This window comes from Podarcis cretensis (genome assembly GCF_951804945.1).
Source record: "Podarcis cretensis genome assembly, chromosome: 5".
NCBI lineage: Eukaryota > Metazoa > Chordata > Lepidosauria > Squamata > Lacertidae > Podarcis > Podarcis cretensis.
Genome location: NC_137174.1, coordinates 35,570,211 through 35,585,307, shown reverse-complemented (window position 1 = coordinate 35,585,307; position 15,097 = coordinate 35,570,211). Strand labels below are relative to the sequence as shown.

General features: G+C 45.6%; 2 protein-coding genes across 11 annotated transcripts in view; one reads left to right on the top strand and one right to left on the bottom strand.

The window, feature by feature from the left end:
- Positions 1-408: 408 nt before the first annotated feature.
- On the bottom strand, positions 409-14,034 carry LOC307216322 (uncharacterized protein; the record flags this gene model as incomplete). Its single annotated transcript, XM_079976512.1, has 3 exons — positions 409-441; positions 12,143-12,199; positions 13,591-14,034. 3 exons carry the CDS (start codon positions 14,032-14,034, stop codon positions 424-426), a joined length of 519 nt encoding a protein of 172 aa, XP_079832638.1. The 3' UTR covers positions 409-423.
- Positions 13,974-15,097, top strand: part of SGMS1 (sphingomyelin synthase 1) — a 77,341-nt gene continuing 76,217 nt past the window's right edge. For 3 of the 10 annotated variants that reach the window (XM_079976413.1, XM_079976414.1, XM_079976407.1), the window contains exon 1: positions 13,974-14,158. The gene's annotated coding sequence lies outside the window, so the exon portion shown is untranslated. Of the gene's footprint in view, positions 14,163-14,405; positions 14,739-14,806; positions 14,879-14,953; positions 14,977-15,097 lie in introns of those variants that run through there. The other 7 variants (XM_079976415.1, XM_079976409.1, XM_079976416.1 and 4 more) reach the window with 5 other exon arrangements.

Genomic DNA, 15,097 nt, shown 5'->3' with positions numbered 1-15,097 from the left:
CCAGCCAGACCATACTTCTGCGTCCGCTCTCTGGAAGCAGGCTTCCTGGGTCATAGCTATTTTTCTTAAAGGGTTCATATGCCAGGATGCCTAGTTGATAATGCACACATTACACTGACAACTGAGGAGCTACTTTTCAAAACACTGCCTCAATCTTTCATAATAAGCATAATATGCAATCTGGAAAAATCTAGACTACAACACTATATATATATATATATATATATATATATATATATATAATCAGTATTGTTTGTTCTCCTATCTCCATTTCAGCACTTTTATGCTTGCTACTGATACCTTCATTTATTTGCTCTCCTACAGGATGTCTTAGTATAAGGTATAAGCAGTGTTTTCTTTAATTTAAATATTTATTTAAACATTCATATTCCACTTTTTGAGGAACGTCCTCCACAAAGCAGCTTATAATCTCAACTCCACCTGACAATAAAATAAAAAGATACAAAATACAGTATAACCAAACAATAAACCAACATAAAAAGTGGAGTACAGAAATAGAATATAAAACAGATTAAGTCATAAAAACAAATAAGAATTAAAAACCAGAAATAACAAGGACTAGTTTGAAAATGTAACAACACTGGAGTTTTTGCCATTTCTAAGGGAAAATAATTCAGGTTCATAATTCTCTTTGCTTAAAACAATAAAATAATCATAAAAGCTTTGGTGGATTGCAGAGGACTTAATAGTTCTCCATTTTTCTACATGCTTATTTGTCCCCTATTTTTCTCATCTCTTTATTATTCAATGACCAATTAAAGTCAATTAATCTTAACAGAAAGTCCAAATTGCCTACAGTAAGTTATTTCAAACAAGTAATTAGATCTTTTCCCAGGAGAGAAGCTGTACACCTATCTATTCAGACAGCAAAATATATATTATTTCCAAATACAGTACTTTATTGCATGGGAAAATTAATCACAGCCATTGCAAAAAGCAGCAATAACATTAGCTGACTATAGACAACTGGGTCATTTCACCGAGAACCTTTCATTTTGACAATACATTGAACCTGGGGAGGATTATAAGGCTGGAATAATGGTGTGATATAGTACAGTTCCCGACCACTAACTGTGAAATATTGTTGTGCTGGCTGCAATGAACTCCTATAATAAAATTCTATTTTAGTCTCCATATGACTTTAGCTCACAAAATTGGTGTGGCTTAACAATATCACTGCAAGCACAGAGAAGAGCCCTGTTTGTTTCACAAATCCCTCTGCTGTCAGAGACACCCACCACCACCTAAGAGAGCAAAGATCCATCAAATTTAGCATTTTGCTTCCCAGAGTGGGCAGCCACATGTTGGCCTAGAGCGCTGGTAATCCATTAAATTTAGAGGAGAGCCAGCTTGTGGGCAAGAAAGATGCTGAAGACGTCTCTCCTACTGTCTGTCAAATATTGTTTCACAATTTTACAATAGTACAATCATTATACTGGCTACTGGAAGTGCTCTTCATGTTGGCCGCAGGATTAGATTGCTGATCCCTACTGTAACTTACGGTACTTTAGCTAGATTTTTGGCCAGCCTTGTGACATGACCCAGAGCTGCCTTGGCCAGCCTTGAGACTATTGGGTTTCTGCTGCCACAAACCACTTCTTTGAAGGCTTCTCAAACCATCTTTCTTTGAACATTCACGTTCACTGAGGCAGTAACATTTCAAGCGAAATATGAGAAGCGGCAGAAAGAAAGGGCCACATGGATCCTATGTACCTTGTAAGAGGAAATATGCCTGCAAATACAAGTTGCTGCAAATCGCAAGTGGGGAGAAAGCTATTATACTCATACCCTGCATGTGGACATCCCATGGGCATCTGATTGCTGTGAGAAAGCTGGACGATATTGGCCTTTGGCCTGATCTAGTAGGCCTCTTCTTATGTAAGAACTATGAGTAAATATAGGGCTGTATGGGGTGTTAGGGGAAGGATAGTACCAATGGTGAGGGACATGTTGTGCTCCTTCTGGGATAGTATGTCTTTGTAGGCATTGTAGAGATGTGGGTAGCACTGTGGTCTAAACTACTGAGCCTCTTGGGCTTGCCGATCGGAGGATCGGTGGTTCAAATCCCCATGACAGAGTGAGCTCCTGTTGCTCTGTTCCAGTTCCTGCCAACCTAGCAGTTCAAAAGCACGCCATTGTAAGTAGATAAATAGGTACTGTTGTGGCGGGGAAGATAAACGGCGTTTCTGTGCGCTCTGGCTTACATCACGATGTTCCGTTAAGCCAGAAGCGGTTTAGTCATGCTGGCCACATGACCTGGAAAGCTGTCTGTGGACAAACGCTGGCTCCCTCGGCCTGAAAGCGAGATGAGCGCCACAACCCAATAGTCGCCTTTGACTGGACTTAACCATCCAGGGGTCCTTTACCTTTACCTTGTATGTCTACCTTTGGTCTTCACCCTGCATTCAGCTCTCACTTGTGGCTCCTAGAAGCTGTCAGCATGTGACAATGGCAACACCCCAGGAACAGCTCCGACTGGCTGGCTAAACCAGATGAGGGTAGCCAATGGGTCTCAAACCCTTTGTGAGTTAGGGACTTCCCCTGCATGCGAAGACAGCCACTGGTGGACTGAATGGATGAGACCAATAGTGGGTCCAGTGGTCAAGAAAGCAGTTTTTGCATATGCTGTAGAGTGAAGTGAGGGGCAGATGGGGCTTGTCAACCTGGGAAATAACTCATCTAGAAGGAAAATACTGATCCTAAACCTCCACTGCCTCACGGGATATCTTTGGGAGAAGGCAGGCTAAGGTGTAAACCCTACAGAAATCCAGAGTGGAGTCTCTAAGATGGTTGGATGGCGCCTTGTATGTCTCCTTCTGGCAACTCCTACAGCCAAGCTGGTGCCAAAACATATTTCTACGCTTTCCTTTGGACCACATCAGCGAGGCCAGGAGGTGGGGTCTTGCCATCTGGACCTCCATACAGACTGCCCAAGTTTGTGTCCTGGGTAGGTCACTTCAGTGCTGCTAATGCAGCGGGGGCACATTCCATTGTCTTGTGAGACATATGGATGCCAACAACGTGAGTTTTAGTTAAACTAAAATAATTTAATTGCAGGAGCATGGGAAGAAAAAAGGCAAACATCTTTAGTTTAATAGTCATGTTCTAGATCAGGCCTTCCAGATGTTTTGAGACTACAATTCTCACCATCTCTGACCACTGGTCCTGCTAGCTAGGGATCATGGGAGTTGTAGGCAAAAAACATCTGGAGGGCCGAGGTTGAGGAAGACTCTTCTAGATCTCAGGATCTAGGAAACTTAACAGAAGAAATGGGAATCCCATCTATAGAAATATACTAGTTCCAGCATTTTCAGTCATGTCATTATAACCCAGGATGAAGTCTACACAGATTTAATCTAAATAATTATGCTGAGAAGCTGTTTTTCCTGTAGTCAACATTTTGGAAAACCCCACATTAAAAGAAAGGTTTTGGAATGCAGCCACACAGTTTACATAACCTTTAATAAAGATACCAATATGATTATGCAATAATTGTATGAATGGAAGAAAAAGCTTTAAATGATGGGAAGGGTCAAACCGGATAATAGCAGACTGAAAAAAAAAACCTCAATAGTGATTCTCTTTCATTTTTACATCTTGCCAGACCATGTATTAGAAATCTCAAGAGCAACCTCCCTTGCTCACTGTTTGAGCCACTGCGAATGAAATACCACTGAAGGAGCAACAACAATAAATTGCTTTTCTTTGAAGCTACTAAAGAATCCCAATTATTGTTATTAAATGTTCTTGGGAGTCCTACAACTGGGAACACCACCTTGAGAAAGCAGGATAGTTCAGTGTCTTAAAGCTAAAGCTGACTTTAGGTCCAGTACAGTACTGTATTCAAAACTAAAAGTTTAGCAGATAGTTAAACAAGGACAACATTATGGATGTGATTATATCCTCTTTTGAGAATTAACACTACAAAGTTTAGGATGAACTAAGTCACACTAAGGGTAGGCTCACAGAAATCAGTGGATTTTGACTGGATCTATTCTGACTCATGTCAGAGACCACCTTTACAAAATCACCTAATTATATTTGAGAAACAAGAAAGAGTTATCCTTGTCATCCGGAAAGCAATGAACCTCGGCGTACATATACAAATTGGTTTTTCTAAGTAAAAATGCACGAAACCTAATTTTACAAGCAAATATAGACAAAGGCATTAGGTAAAGTATCACATACTAAAGCCTGACACATAGAATCATAGAATCATAGAGTTGGAAGAGACCACAAGGGCCATTGAGTCCAACCCCCTGCCAAGCAGGAAACACCATCAGAGCACTCCTGACATATGGTTGTCAAGCCTCTGCTTAAAGACCTCCAAAGAAGGAGACTCCACCACACTCCTTGGCAGCAAATTCCACTGTCGAACAGCTCTTACTGTCAGGAAGTTCTTCCTAATGTTTAGGTGGAATCTTCTTTCTTGTAGTTTGGAACCATTGCTCCGTGTCCGCTTCTCTGGAGCAGCAGAAAACAACCTTTCTCCCTCCTCTATGTGACATCCTTTTATATATTTGAACATGGCTATCATATCACCCCTTAACCTCCTCTTCTCCAGGCTAAACATGCCCAGCTCCCTTAGCCGTTCCTCATAAGGCATCGTTTCCAGGCCTTTGACCATTTTGGTTGCCCTCCTCTGGACACGTTCCAGTTTGTCAGGGTCCTTCTTGAACTGTGGTGCCCAGAACTGGACACAGTACTCCAGGTGAGGTCTGACCAGAGCAGAATACAGTGGCACTATTACTTCCCTTGATCTAGATGCTATACTCCTATTGATGCAGCCCAGAATTGCATTGGCTTTTTTAGCTGCTGCGTCACACTGTTGGCTCATGTCAAGTTTGTGGTCAACCAAGACTCATAGATCCTTTTCACATGTACTGCTCTCAAGCCAGGTGTCACCCATCTTGTATTTGTGCCTCTCATTTTTTTTGCCCAAGTGCAATACTTTACATTTCTCCCTGTTAAAATTAATCTTGTTTGTTTTGGCCCAGTTCTCTAATCTGTCAAGGTCGTTTTGAAGTGTGATCCTGTCCTCTGGGGTGTTAGCCACCCCTCCCAGTTTGGTGTCATCTGCAAATTTGATCAGGATGCCCTTGAGTCCATCATCCAAGTTGTTGATAAAGATGTTGAATAAGACCGGGCCCAAGACAGAACCCTGTGGCCCCCCTTGAGTCACTCTTCTCCAGGATGAAGAGGAACCATTGATGAGCACCCTTTGGGTTCGGTCAGTCAGCCAGTTACAAATCCACTGAGTGGTACCATAGTCAAGTCCGCATTTTACCAGCTTCTTTACAAGAATATCATGGGGCACCTTGTCAAATGCCTTGCTGAAATCAAGGTAGGCTACATCCACTGTGTTCCCTTCATCTACCAGGCTTGTAATTCTGTCAAAAAACGAGATCAGGTTAGTCTGACATGACTTATTTTTCAGAAATCCATGCTGACTACTGGTGATCACAGCATTCCTTTCTAGGTGCTCACAGACTGTTTGCTTAATGACCTGCTCCAGAATCTTCCCTGGTATTGATGTCAGACTGACTGGGCGGTAATTATTTGGGTCCTCTCTTTTCCCCTTTTTGAAAATAGGGACAACATTTGCCCTCCTCCAGTCTGCCGGGACTTCGCCTGTTCTCCAGGAATTCTCAAAGATGACTGCCAGTGTTCTGAGATCACATCTGCCAGTTCTTTTAATACTCTTGGATGCAGTTCATCTGGCCCTGGAGACTTGAATACATCTAAACTAGCCAAGTATTCTTGTACTATCTCTTAGTTATTCTGGGCTGTGTTTCCTCTGCTGAATCATTTGTTCCAAATTCTTCAGGTCGGGCATTGTTTTCTTTATCGGAGAAGACTGAGGCAAAGAAGGCATTGAGGAGTTCAGTCCTTTCTGTGTCCCCTGTTTGCATTTCACCGTCTTCTCCTCTGAGTGACCCCACTGTTTCTTTGTTCTTCCTTTTGCTACAAACATACTCATAAAAGCCTTTTTTGTTGCTTTTAAGCTCTCTAGCAAGCCTGAGTTCTTTCTGTGCTTTAGCTTTTCTGACTTTGTGTCTACACGTGCTGGCTATTTGTTTGAATTCCTCTTTGGTGGTTTCCCCCCTTTTCCATTTTTTGTACACATCCTTTTAAAATCTTAACTCAGTTAAAAGTTCTTTAGATAGCCACCCTGGCTTCTTTAGGCACCTTCCATGTTTCCGTCTCATTGGTATTGCCTGAAGTTGTGCTTTTACTATCTCCCTCTTAACAAACTCCCAGCCATCATGAATTCCCTTTCCTTTTAGTATTACTGTCCATGGGATCTCACCCAGCACTTCCCTAAGTTTTATGAAGTTGACTTTCTTAAAGTCAAGAAATTGAGTCCTAGTATGCTTGGCTGCTCCTTTCCGCTGTATAGTAAACTTCAGAAGAGCATGATCACTCGCGCCTAATGATCCTTCCACTTCTACCCCACTAACCAGGTCATCAACATTGGTTAGGACCAGATCTAAAATGGCTGTTCCTCTTGTTGCTTCTCCCACTTTCTGGACAATGAAGTTGTCTGCAAGGCCAGTGAGGAATCTATATCTACAGGATATAGTCTTGCTCTTATTCCCCTAGTGTCAACAGATGAAATGGCAATCAGCCCAGAAAAAGATTCTGTACCTCTACAACAGATGCTGCAGAAATAATCTTATGGGAAAATTGCACTGGCTTATGTGGATTTACTATGCAGGAACTCAACAACCACCAGATCGCAGTCAAATCATATTGGAAAATCTCCAAGGGGCCCAAGCTGTTTCATTAGTGTTAATAATTATTATTATATTGCAATGTATTCAAAGCTGAAAGTCCTCCCAAAGCTGCTCACAATCAAAAGATTATAGACAAACCACACAACAATACAATAAAGCATAATGAAAATTCCATTGCTAAGATTACAAATAATTTTTTTCATGAAGGTATTAATCTGTAAAGGACAGCCCACACTTTTATGGAGAGCTGCATTGCGTCAGGGGGGTGGGGAACAAAACAAGATATACATATATGCCAATTCACTGAAACTGAAGCAATCTACAGTGGTCAAATGCTTAATGTAATGCAATGAAATCTGAAATGACTGCCTTACTGTTTGAATATGTACTATGCTGCTGCAATCACCCAATTTTAAGAAATAGGCTAAATAATAAGGTCCTTTCATTCCTCCACCCCAACTCATCTCTTATTAAAACACTGTGCCGTATGATCTTCAGTGGTTATTACCATCAACTTGGTAGCAACTGACCTGCTGTCATGAACCATCATTGGAATAAATGACCGGAAGCCAGGCTGAAGCACAAGTGAAGTCAGGCATGTTACCGTATTTTTCGCTCTGTAAAGACACACTTTCCCCCTCCTAAATAGTACGGGGAAATGTGTGTGCATCTTATGGAGCGAATGCAGGCGGGAGGCTCTGCTCAGCGCTCCCTTTAAAGAGCCGCGTGGAGCGTGTGTGCGGCTCTTGGGGGCTTTTCCCCGAGGAGGGAGAAGGGCTGCCCTTCTCCCTCCTCGGGCAAAAGCCCCCAAGAGCCACACACACACTCCACGTGGCTCTTTAAAGGGAGCGCGGCTCTTGGGGGAGACTTAGCCGTGCACAGCCTCTCCCGGGCAGCGCAGCAATCCCGCTTGCTGTCCTGGCTTCTGGGATTCAGAATATTTTTTTTCTTGTTTTCCTCTTCCAAAAACTAGGTGCATCTTATGGTCCGGTGCGTCTTATATGTCAGCATCACCCTTGAGCCAGTGCCACCAACTGGACTCATCCACTTCAGCCCCGACTGGGCCAGGCGAGCTGGGTAGCACTTCCAGAGACCACCTTCTGCACAGGAACAGGTCAAAGTGCTGTGGACTCACAGCTTAGAGTTGTGAGCACCGGATTCACTTCCACAAGAAGACAGTAATCGCACAGCAGAGTATAGCAGAGCATAAACGACTTGGAGAGCAGCTCTCTGGCTGTCTTTCTAACCTCCTCTCCTGCCTCTGAGTCTGGACTGCCCTCTGCCACAGCCTCTTCCTGCTCACTAAACTCTGTTGCCTCTTCAGCTTCCAATGCCTCCTCTTCCCAGTCTTCTCCCTCTATTCATCATCATTCCACCACCACTCCCGTGGCTCTGAGCCTTCTTCCCCTGGGGGTTCCCCAGCTGGTGCCTCCCACCACTCCATGGCATCCAGCCAGTTCATGACAATAGATTAACAGAAGAGTTTAGACATGCTGTGGTCTTTGCCTTCTGTCTTTCAGAAATAGTTGACATGAAACACATTATGTACAGCTTGAAAGAGGATGTGGGAATGTGCTCCCAAGTCTGGTGCCACCACAGGTTTTTTGTATGAATGTATTTGAAATCTCAGGGACTCTAGTTCAAAACCAACCAAGACACTTTCCCTGCTGTCTTAAAGGCACCAACAAAAGTATTTTCATTGCACACAGTCCAAATAAAGTAAGATTTGATGGGTTTCCTTCAAGTTCCCAGAGGGGAAGTGGCAATAAACTAGTTGCATAAACCAGAAAAACTGCAAACCTTTTGAATAAGAGCAGCCAATGGTTGTGGTAGCAGCTTGAGGTTAGAAGCACACAGGAGGCTGCCATGTATTCTGTTTTCCCAGTTTACTAGTCTTTTGAAACCCTCTTTAATCACTTTCCATTTTCCTGGATTCTCTTCTAGAACTTCCACCCAATTCTGAAACTAAATTTATTCTTGTAGGACTTCCTGATACTTACCATCATATTAGCTCATATCCATCATTCACATTTAAGCTTTCTTTCTTTCTTTTAGCTTGCCTCTTAGCTACTTTGAAGAAGGACATTGATTTTATGGGGTTCTATGTTTTATTTGATATGCTGTATTTTAACAAAATGTTAGATTATGTTGAATCTTATTGAAATGTTCTGAACTGCCCTGAGAACCTTCAGGTTCAAGTCCAAGTTATAAATGCAATAAACAAACTCTTGATTATTATTTAAAAAAACTTTTATTAAAAAACAAGGACAGCGAATGAGATGAGTAGGAATGAGAAGCAGTTTGCATTCATGTTTGTCACTGAAAACACCTTCAAGGTTACAATTTCATTGTCTTATTTGCTTGGACAAAGTCAAAACAGAAGAACTGAGAAATGAAGGTCTTGCTTTGCGTGACGTTGGTATTTCCAATCAGAAGCTATAGTTTCTCTATTGAGACTATTGCAAAAACAAAAAAACCCACCAATCTACACAATAACAGAAACGCATTTATTATTTGCGAAATAACATTTGCCCATTTCTCCAACATGGGCTTGTAGATAATAGAAAACAGACATGCAGTAAAAGAAAATGAATTATTTGCATAGTGATTTAGTGTTGCTAATTCCCCTTAGATTGCCCTGTGTGTGAGAGGGGGGCCGGGGCGGGCTATGATTAAAACTATGCCTCTTTTTATTGATAGGGGACGCGGGTGGCGCTGTGGGTAAAACCTCAGCGCCTAGGACTTGCCGATCGCATGGTTGGCGGTTCGAATCCCTGCGGCGGGGTGCGCTCCCGTCGTTCGGTCCCAGCGCCTGCCAACCTAGCAGTTTGAAAGCACCCCCGGGTGCAAGTAGGGACCGCTTACCAGCGGGAAGGTAAACGGCGTTCCGTGTGCTGCGCTGGCTTGCCAGATGCAGCTTGTCACGCTGGCCACGTGACCCGGAAGTGTTTGCGGACAGCGCTAGCTCCCGGCCTATAGAATGAGATGAGCGCACAACCCTAGAGTTTGCCAAGACTGGCACGTACGGGCAGGGGTACCTTTACCTTTACCTTTTTATTGATATAGGAATGTGAGGAACTCAGGAAGCTGCCTTATGCCGAGTCAGACCACTGGTCCATTTAGCTCAGTATTGTCTACACTGACCAGCAGTGACTTTCTGGAGAGACATTCCCAGTCCTACCTAGAGGTGTTGAATTTGAACCTGGGACCTTCTGCATGCAAAACAGATGCTGTGTGTTTCCACGATGGCCCCTTTCCCCCAGAAAATGAGCAAACCAGAGAGAACAGTAATTCTAGGTAACTGTCTCGTTCTTCTGTGTGAGTTGTTGACCTCCATCTACCCCAAGAGACAACTGACTGTGCCTCTGGGGGTGAAGTCAAACTGCTGAAATCACAGCACTTGCTGTGGCTGCAGAGACCAATAACTTCTAACTGCTGCCTCCTGCATTATTTTCCTGCATTAGCAGCACTGAAGTGACCTCCATGGGCGCACACGTGGGCAGTGTGTATGGAGGTCCTGGGCTACCCAGACAACCAGACCCCCTTCCTGGCCTCACTGATGTGGTCCAAGGGAAAGCAGGGCAATGCATTTGGCACCAGCTTGGGGGCAGGAGTTGCCGGAAGGAGGTGTACAAGACGCCACCCAACCGTTTTAGGGACACCACTCCAGATTTGTGTAGGGTTTACTCCTTAGCTCTTTATTCTCCCAAAGATGTCTCACAAGGCACTGGGTGTGGATTTTTCCTTGGGGTTTACTCCCAAAGCCTGTGAGAGTAGAGTAGGTATAATTGTGCTGGGTTTCCAAGTGGACAAGGGCTACTCCTTCATTGTCCATGCAGGTATGCTGTTGCATTATCTGCCTTCAGGAGAGTTTGCCTGTTGCAATTCTGCATGAGCTTCTGCTCTGCACTTGCCTTCTGTGCATACTTTTGTTAAGAACACATGCTGTACATGCAAAAAGTCCAAGCTTCAGTAACTGGAATCTCCAGCTACAAGGATTTCAGATCCAAAAGACACTCACTTGATGCTGAGAGCCAGATTATGTCTACTGGCATAGACAGACCAATTGCTTGTAATGCGTTTCCTCCCAGTGTAGTGCAGTTTCATGTGCATTCATTTATAAACGTTTATTTGATGTTAAATGCTTTATACTGTTAAAAGTATCCAAGGTTGGGCCCAGTCAGCCACCTCCTCCCTTATATAGCATTCTGGAATGCTATATAAAAAATATTGATACCTGTAGAGGCACATTGTTTATCATTATGATTGGGGAGAGGGCAGGATATATAAAAAACTGAGCCCAACATCCCAAGAGGAGAAAGTGTGTTTTTCTATAGTCAAAAAGTGAGTGGCAGTTTTAGGATAAATGGAAATGAAATGTGACAATGAATGATAGTGTAGACATACCCTGAATTTGCTAAAACCAAGATTCACCTTGTGGGCAGTGACCTTCCTTAAAAAGGAAGCACAAGCAATTGAAAATAATAATAAAAACTCCTGCATGTTTCTCCCCAAGTATTTTGCTTACTTACAGAGGACTCCTCTTTGGTTGAGTATGTCAAGCACTGAACACTAGTTGTATTATATAGTCAATTTTACAGCCCATTAGTTGTTGAATTTATGGAGGAGAGATGAACTGCAAAAATTTCAAGTCAACACCTAACATTGGCTAAGTGCTTATTCTCCTTTTATCCAATTTATCACACCTTGTTCTTTCTATACACCCCCATTCCAATTATTTTCCAAGTCCCTTCTTTGTTGTCCTTCCTTGTGATGTAGCCTTTTGTGTTTCTCTTCCGTAACTACTGAACTATTTGTCATAGAGCTAGGTCTAAAGCTTATTAAAGTTATTGGACTTTGAAGTATAAGCATTTGTACAACTGTCATATGCTATGGTTGCTATCTAAAAACAGTTATTCAAGGTTCCTTTTATGCCAGTTACTGCCTGTATTGTTATATTAACCTCTCCCCTCCCAACAATGTCTGGACATTTTAGATATATTTGTTGAGAATTGGTGGGTGGGAGGGGGAAGGGTAATCATACATCCCCTTCTAGGTTCACCCACCATAGTGAAATACTTCCTTCCTAGAGAGCAGAGTGTGAGTGGAAAAGATTCTAGGTCAAATATACTGATTTCAGGATGATTTTATTTATAGGGGGAAATAGAGAATGTACTTTGGTATTAAAAATATGTATGTAATTAATACGAAGGGTGCCTTTCCATATTGTTTACATTTTATATTTAAAAGCAACCCCCCATACTTAAACTGTTATGAGGAAGCGGTGTTTTTTTTCTAGAAAAATAGGTGTCTGTATTCACCATGAAGCTATTATAGTAAGTACCACACTTTTTAACCAAAAAGAAAGAGGTGCAGGTACTCACCATGAGTTGTTGCAGTAAGTCAAGTGCCACACTTTTTAACAACAAAAGAGGTATCCCCTGAAAAAAAAAAGCACTGTGAGGAAGCACTATAGTATAATAACTATGAATGTAAGCTAGACAATTCGCAGTTCAAATCCCATTTCAGCCATCACCTTTTCAGGTGGTCTCAGACAAGTCACTGTTCTCTCAACTTCTATCCTGCTAGTCTATAATACGGAGAAGTGGTTTCATCACTAAGGAAATGGAGCTATTTATATACGCCAGGCACTGTCTATTGCTATTTATGTCAGTGAAGCGATTAGTATACATAGTCTCGTTCCTCCTCTCCAATAAAACCACTACTACTTTGCACCAGCAGAATTTCTCCAGATCAAACTCCCAAAACCGGGGGGGGGGGGGGGGGGGTGTCTGGGGTGATCAAAATACTGTTTTGTGCACAAGTCTTCTCACATATACAGGGTGTCAGAAATTCCTATTCTACAGCTTAGATATATGTTAGGGACATTCTTGCTTGGAAACAGATAAAAAGGTAAAGGTAAAGGTACCCCTGCCCGTACGGGCCAGTCTTGACAGACTCTGGGGTTGTGCGCCCATCTCACTTAAGAGGCCAGGGGCCAGCGCTGTCCGGAGACACTTCCGGGTCACGTGGCCAGCGTGACATCGCTGCTCTGGCCAGAGCCAGAGCCAGAGCCGCACACGGAAACGCCGTTTACCTTCCCGCTGGTAAGCGGTCCCTATTTATCTACTTGCACCCGGAGGTGCTTTCGAACTGCTAGGTTGGCAGGCGCTGGGACCGAGCAGCGGGAGCGCACCCCGCCGCAGGGATTTGAACCGCCGACCTTTCGATCGGCAAGCCCTAGGCGCTGAGGCTTTAACCCACAGCGCCACCTGCATCCCACTGGAAACAGATACTACTGTACAAAACAAAGAAAACTTATTTGAACCCTGGGATAACTACTCACTCTCTGCAAGCGAATGTAATTCGCTTTAGCAATCTTTTAACAGTAAGCTGCCATGCAGAAATACCAGCAGCTTGAAACTCCCACCTAACCCCAATCCCTATATACCGGTAAAGGCTTCACGCGTTCAAATGCCTGCATGTTGGGACGCAACCCTTCACACCCTTGTTTAGGAGTTCTGGAACCCGGTGGGATTCACTGCTAAGTTAAGTGCATAGGTTCAAGATGCAACCCTGTGCACATTTTCTGCATTATGCCCAGGGGACTATTTGAGCAAACCACTCAAACAGCACACACACGTACTCGCAGCTCCTAGTTGGGTTTCCCCAGTCGGTGGTTTGTCCCTTTTTAATTCCTACTCACACGGACACCCCGCTTGGCCACCCGAGGAGCTCAACTCAACATGCTTCTACCCCCCCCCCCAATTTCATCCTCACTAACAACCCTGCGAGGTAGGTGAGGTCCCGAGTAACCTGGCGGCTTTCACACCCGAGTCAAGTCACCGGCTTTCCGCCTATAGAAAGCGGCGCCGGCGGGTCTCCCGCTGCCCCTACAAGCCGGCCGAGTAGCCACCCTTGCATGCATGACGTCCCTTTTCCCCGGGCCGCCTCCTCTTTCTAGGCCGCGCCTGGGAAGCCAGCTCCGAGGCCGCCGGGATGCCGCTGCCCTGTCGCCGCCGCCTTCTTCCAGGAGGAGGCGCGGCAAGGACGCAAGATGGCTGCGCAGGATGACACGGCCCGTCACGTGGCGGAGCCGTCGCTTTCCCTCCCTCCCTCTTTCCCTGCTTGCCTGCCTGCTCGCGCGCCCGGCCGACAGTCCCCTCCTCCTCCGCCTCCGTCCGAGACCCCACGGGCCGCCGCCGCCGCCGCGCGCTCCCCGTGTTGCTGGCGGGCGAGGAGGCGAGGCAGCCCCGTCCAAAGAAGCCTCCTCCATCCCGTCGCGAGCTAGCCCAGCCGGCGGAGAAGCGCCTGCTGCAGAACCACAGCTGCTTGCTGCTGCACGCCAGGCACTGGCAACCGGGAGCCTCCGGAGGGAAAGCGGCCCAAGGAAGAGGAAGGTAGGTGAGTGCCCGGTGGGTCCCCTCGGGAACCTATCCCCCCCGCCCCCGGCGCCCCCCCCCCCCCGCTTGCTAACCAGCGGCGCCAGCGGGAGCAACCGGGATTCCCAATATAGCTCTTGACGCGTCAGGGGAGCGCGGGCAGAGGGCCAGGTTTGGAGACATATGCGAACTGGTGGCTGGAGGGGGGGGAGGCGGGAGCAGAGGCGAAACGCGCCGAAGTTGGGGGCGAGGGAGGCGCGAGTGTGGGGTTGGGATGTTTGCAAGAGTGGCCGGGGGAGGGGGCCGGGAGAGCGGGGGTCGACGCTTGAGGAATTGCACTCTAGCTAGTCGCAGCAGCAGCAGTAGTAATAGTAGTAGTAATAGTGGTGGTGGTGGTGGTATTTTTTCGTCCTCCTATTAAGCCTTCGCTCTGCTAGCAACGTCGGGGCGGCTGAGGGCGGCGGGGTTTCTGCTCGAGCGAGGAGATGCGGCCGGGGCGGGGCGCGCGCTGGCGAGGAAAGGAGAGCAGCAACTCCGGCGGCCGAGGTCGAGGTGCGGCTGGTGTGTTACGTAGGACGGGGTTGCGGTTGTTGGCCAGGTGAGTTGCTACGATATGGGGGGGGGGCGAGGAGGAGGAGGAGGAGGAAATTGAGGCGGTGGGGCCTCGTCGCCTCAGCCAGGAGCCGGTCGAGTCGAGAGCTGTTGTGTACACACGCCTTGCCCGTCTGAAGTGACCAGGTGAAGTATTTCGTGAGACCAGTTGCTGGGGAACGTGGACGGCAGAGAGTGCTGTTGTGCTTTCCGCCCCGCTTGTGGGTTTCCCTCACCTCCCCCAGGTATCATCTGGCTTGGCCAACAGAAAGCTGGACTTAACTTGGTAGGCCTTTGGTCTGATCCTGCAAAGGCAGCTCTTAGGTTCTTAATACTATGACTGGAGGCAGTTTACAGGGCCAGGGC